General features: G+C 53.4%; 2 protein-coding genes across 5 annotated transcripts in view; both read right to left on the reverse strand.

The window, feature by feature from the left end:
- Positions 1-5,593, reverse strand: part of plxnb3 (plexin B3) — a 39,490-nt gene that overhangs the window by 9,831 nt on the left and 24,066 nt on the right. For all 3 annotated transcript variants that reach the window (XM_016665982.1, XM_016665981.1, XM_016665983.1), the window contains 3 exons: positions 2,672-3,115; positions 1,822-2,554; positions 532-711 (listed from right to left, as the gene is read on the reverse strand). In XM_016665982.1, coding sequence (XP_016521468.1) covers positions 532-711; positions 1,822-2,554; positions 2,672-3,099 — 1,341 coding nt within the window. In that variant the 5' untranslated portion in view covers positions 3,100-3,115. The remainder of the gene's footprint in view (positions 1-531; positions 712-1,821; positions 2,555-2,671; positions 3,116-5,593) is intronic.
- LOC107834498 (uncharacterized) overlaps positions 3,488-5,593 on the reverse strand; it is a 3,569-nt gene continuing 1,463 nt past the window's right edge. For both annotated transcript variants that reach the window (XM_016665985.1, XM_016665984.1), the window contains one exon: positions 3,488-5,163. In XM_016665985.1, the coding sequence (XP_016521471.1) occupies positions 4,765-5,163 (399 nt within the window). In that variant the 3' untranslated portion in view covers positions 3,488-4,764. The remainder of the gene's footprint in view (positions 5,164-5,593) is intronic.

Raw genomic sequence — 5,593 nt, forward strand, 5'->3', positions numbered from 1 at the left:
CTGCAGGCGGCTTTGTAACCTCCGTGTGTGAGTGTGTGTGAGTGTGTGTGAGTGTGTGTGTGTGTAAGGATGAACACGGGTTTTCTGGACATTCAGAACCGGCTCTCAGGATTGTGGTCAGACTGACTGATTCAGTAAAGATCTTGTCTCTCTGAGACCCCCAGAACCAGAACCACTCAGCCGCTGGTTCCACTGGTTCTACTGGTCCATGTTCAGTCAATATTGTCCTGTACCCACTACGCCTGACCCGTCCACCGTGCTTCAGCCGTACGAACATCGTGTTCCATCCTCCTGTCTGTCTCGACATTTCAGCCGTACCGTATAGAAGATTCCCAGTGCCTAACCTCCAGCCCCCACCGAACCACAGAGGCAGCAAAAGAGCTGCAACCGTTCCCCCAGCTGGAACGGTTGGGGGAACGGTTCTGCAGTCCTGGGGGAACGGTTCTGCAGTCCCGAAGAACCTCACGATGACCTCTGGGGTCACCTGATCGGCTGACTCTGGGTCTACAGCGCCACCCTGTGTGTGTTCACCTTGTGCAGACGTCCGTCTCGATCTCCCAGGAAGGCGATGGTGTGTCCGGCCTCTGTTGCCGCGGTAACGGAGGTCAGCTGGGTGTTCAGCGTGACGGTGGGCGGGACTCCCAGGGGAACGGCGCTGGCGATGGGGTTGGGGGTGTGTTCCCCCCCACAGGGGTAGTCAGAGAGAGACTCCTTCACAGGAGAGAGAAGAGAGACACAACATGATGTTTACATGTTGATGTGGGCACACACACACACACCCACACACACACCCACAAACACACACACACAAACACTCTGTGCTGTATTTGGGTCAGATTGGCCTGCAGCTGTCTGATGATCCGTGCAGCTGCTGCAGATGATCCCCAGGCCACCAGCTTCCCTCAGTCTGCAGTTTCGCCCCCAGCAGAGCAGCAGGAGGGCTGACAGATCCAGGCTCATGGGACCAAGAGGCGGCGCTAACATGGGAGGGGCAATCTAACGGAGGAACCAGGAGGAGGAGACTGAATGATCTTTAGGCTGTTTCCCTCCTGGTGGTCCGGTCGACCCGGTTCTACTGGACCCAGAACTCCACCATCTGCTCCACCTCCAGCTGCTGTGGTTCTGAGTCAAACCAGCCTGTTCCCCTCCTGGCCTGTGGGGGCGCTGCACCAAGAACAACTGAAGGAAACGACACAAAAACCTCTGAAGACACTGAGAGCAACTTCCTTCTTCACCAGATGGAAACAAGATGGAGGCGTCAGATTTTAGCGGTTGGAGGATTTCTATTTAGTCTTTGGCTGAAGACCACAAGACTTTTCTCCCATGATCCTTTGGAACAGACGCTTCACTTGTGTTTTCAGTCTTATACTTCTTCTGCTGATTTTGCCAAACTGATGCTTTCTGACACTCAGTCAGAAAGGATGTAGGACATAGGTAGATTTTAAACTGTTCACTGTATAACAGATGCATTCTGGGTATAGAACGGGTGGAGAGGAAACGGAACTGCTTCAAAATAAGAGCATGAATATAAATGTCTTGGAAAATTCTTAAGTGTTGATAACCAAAACCTCAACACAGACGTTGAATTTTATTCACATGAAAGTTCATGAAACTGCCGCGAACTAGCGCTTTAGAGTTTATCCAGAAAAACTAATTCAGGAAAAGCTAACCCTAAACTAAAAACTAGCTCTGCTATTAGCATAAGTTTCCCCACTGCCGGTTTTTGGTTTCAGCTTTGAAACAGGTTTTAGGAAACAGGTTTATGAAGACTGTAATAAAAGATTTTTCAAGTCTCACCACCAGGGGAAGCAGCGCTTTTACCTTCGGGAGTTTCAGACACTTGGATGACACGGCGTACTCGATGTAGGCCTCTTCCTGCCCACTACTATCAAGTCCTCCCTCCGTGTAGCACACTTCCTGCGCCCGCCGCATCGTGGCGTCCAGGTCCTTCATCGTATAAACACAGAGCGCCGAGCGGCTCGTTGCTATGGGCGTGGACGCCTGCCCTGCTGCCATGACGACAAACAGCGCCGGTGTACCTGACAGGTCTCCTAGCCACGCCCCCTGAGCCAGGTTGTAGCCGCCGCGGCACAGCAGCGGCACCTCCACGTAGGAGTAGAAGCTGCGGTCGGAGGAGCAGAGCCGCGAGGCGTAGGTCCTGTACTCCTTCGTGTGCCTCATGTCCCGCCGTGAGAACAGGAAGTAGACGTGGTCGCCATGGGCGACAGCCTTCACAAAGTGGTTGTTGTATTCAGAGTAACTTCCCACGACGAGTTTTCCGAGCTCCTCCTCCTGGGAGAAGGCTCTGCGGGGCGGAGCCACCGGGTGCAGGCGCCGCGTTGTGATTGGTGGGATGTCCCCAGGACCCCGGCTGGTGTAGCCTCGACCAACCATCAGGAGGCGCAGCACGCCACTGGGCATGCCCGCTTCCTGTTTGCTCCGGGTGGTTATCACCACGGCGACGGTGGAAATCCGAGGGTCATTGGCAGCGACATACTGAGTGTCAACGGGGTTGGAGGTCCGATAGATGAGCTGAGAGATGTTGGACAGACTCCTGCAGAGACATGAGACCAGGCTGGGGTCAGAGGTCAACACACTGATCTGGACACTCAACTGCTCATTCTGACCAGAGTGGAACCAGAACCAGGACCAGAACCAGACTGGGACTCACCGCTTCTCACAGGTTCCTTGGAACAGTGAACCACAGACAATCAGGCTTCCTGGCTCCGCCCCCGGCCCTGGCTCCGCCCCCGGCCCTGGCTCCGCCCCTGCCTCCAGAAGCAGCAGCTTGTTATGGTTGTGAGTGGGCGTGGCCGAGGGGCAGTCCTGAGCAACGATTGGTGGGAGGCAGTCCGGAGAGTCCAGGAGAGGGCCGGTTTTAACATGTGACATCACCTCCAGGTCAGAGGTCAGCTGATACAGGTGGTCGACTCCGCCAACAAACAGCTGCCCCACCCTCGGGTCCAGCAGCAGGTGAGAGAGGGGGGAGCCCTCCAGCTTCACCCATTGCATGGAGGCGTCTGCAGGGTGGGCAGGAGGGAGGAGGAGGAGGAGGAGGAGGAAGAGGAGGACTGAGGAAGAAATGGAGGAGGCCAACATGGCAGCTCCTCTTTACCTGCAACAGGTGAGAACAGGAGACACCATGAGGAAGGCTGGACGTCATCTATGGGGTCATTTTTCTGCCATAACTGGAGAGCACACACTGTCAAGTCTGAAAGCAGGACTTCATGCTTAAACTTGTAATGCTTGAACTCCAAACTTCTGCTCTCTTTAAATATTCACTCTGCTCTCTCAAACCTTTCTCCTTGCGCTCAAAACTTGTCTCTGCTCGCTTGCAAAACATTTTGTGCTCGCACTTGGTACAGAAAAGTACCGTCACCTGGCAACCTCTCAGCAAATAGCTGAGAGGTTGTGCTCTGCAGCTGGACTGCAGCCTGTCTGTCCTGAGTGACCAGCGAAAGCGGCTATTAGCTACTGGGGAGGGAGGGAGCGATGGCTCACCCACTAGAAGGAAATAAACGCACCCGGACAACACTTGCATTCTATTGGCTGAGAGGTTGCCAGATGACGGTACTTTTCTGTTCCAAGTGCGAGCAGAAAATTATTTGTAAGCCAGGAGAGAGGTTTGCAAGTGGAGATTTGATCTGAGCAGAGAGACGAGTTTTGAGTGCGAGCAGAAAGGTTTGAGAGAGCAGAGTGAATATTTGAGAGCAGAAGTTTGGAGTTCAAGCATCACAAGTTTTGAGAAGGAAAACATGAAGTCCTGCTTTCAGACGGACAGTGTGTGCTCTCCAGTTATGGCAGAAAAATCTCCCATCATCATCATCATCTGTTGTTCAAATGTCGGTTCGTTCTCAGTGTCTTTGGGGGCGGAGTCAATCTTTCACAGCGTTAGTGTTGCTTTAAGGACACCGTGGTTACCGACGGTCATGTGACCTTAGAAACAAGGCGGAGCCATCAGCAGGCCGAGACCAAGCCTCAGGAACCAGGACTGAATTTCTGACCCAACAGAACCATCAGAACCATGTCAGTGACAACCAGTAACCGGAGTTTTCTTCAACATATCCGATCACTGAACCAGCTGACCACACGGATCCGAACTGGTTCTGATTCTGATCCCTCCTGCAGATTAGTCTGTATTCTGGTTCTGGCTGTTAAACCAGCAGTTCTGTTCTGAAGCCGGACCGGTTCAGCCCACAGAGTCTGAGCGTCTCTGCAGAACCTGACCAGAGCTCGTCCAGAACCCAGTTAGAACCCAACCAGAACCCGATCAGAACCGTGATGCCGCAGCGATGTTTCACGCCTCTGATAGGACATGAGGAGATCCACCTGAGCAGGTGAGGCTGAGCCCTGCGGCTCCTTCACTCGCTTCTCCGTCTGACTGCAGCCTCGTCGCCATGGCAACCGCCCCCGTTTCCACAGCAACGCTTCAAACAGGGATGTTATGGGACTCAGAGCCGGGCGCTAAACTGGGTGAAACTGGTTCCAGTGTTCCTCCAGAACTAGAACCGTTAACCGGATCAGAACCAGCTGCAAAGTTCCGACTGGAACCAGAACCTGGATCTGGGTTTCACCCTGTAGGTGGCGCCACTCAAGGTGTTGGGAAACAGCAGCGGAAATGTTTGGGGGTCAGTAGAAACTCTGACCCGGTCGGAGCGGCTGCAGCTGCCGTCCCAGTTCTGGTGGGTCTAACTGGATCATCAGAACCTCGAGGAAAAACTCACATATTTTCCACATTTCCATGGAAATCCTGCAGATTCACAGTCATCCATAATTCATGAAGGGAAACAAACGGAGGAACGAGAGGAAGAGGAGGAAGGCGGAGGAGGAAGAGGAGGGCAAAAAGGAGGAAGAGAAAGGAAGCTGGACTTTCTCTTCTAAAAACCCAGAGAGGCAAAAATCTGGAAGGCTGCAACATTCTAAACGCACCTGGAGACGCCTGAGGGAACCTGAGACACCTGAGGGAACCTGAGATACCTGAGGGAACCTGGAGACACCTGAGGGAACCTGAAGAGACCTGAGGGAACCTGAGATACCTGAGGGAACCTGAGACACTTGAGGGAACCTGGAGACACCTGAGGGAACCTGAGACACTTGAGGGAACCTGGAAACACCTGAGGGAACCTGGAGACACCTGAGGGAACCTGAGACACCTGAGGGAACCTNGTTCTGGTGGGTCTAACTGGATCATCAGAACCTCGAGGAAAAACTCACATATTTTCCACATTTCCATGGAAATCCTGCAGATTCACAGTCATCCATAATTCATGAAGGGAAACAAACGGAGGAACGGGAGGAAGAGGAGGAAGGCAGAGGAGGACAAAAAGGAGGAAGAGGAGGGCAAAAAGGAAGAAGAGGGGGGCAAAAAGGAGGAAGAGGAGGGCAAAAAGGAAGAAGAGGAGGGAAGCTGGAAGCTGAACTTTCTCTTCTAAAAACCCAGAGAGGCAAAAATCTGGAAGGCTGCAACATTCTAAACGCACCCGGAGACACCTGAGGGGACCTGAGACACCTGAGGGGACCTGAGACACCTGAGGGGACCTGAGACACCTGAGGGGACCTGAGACACCTGAGGGGACCTGAGACACCTGAGGGG

This window comes from Poecilia formosa, unplaced genomic scaffold (genome assembly GCF_000485575.1).
Source record: "Poecilia formosa unplaced genomic scaffold, Poecilia_formosa-5.1.2 Scaffold642, whole genome shotgun sequence".
Taxonomy (NCBI): Eukaryota; Metazoa; Chordata; class Actinopteri; order Cyprinodontiformes; family Poeciliidae; genus Poecilia; species Poecilia formosa.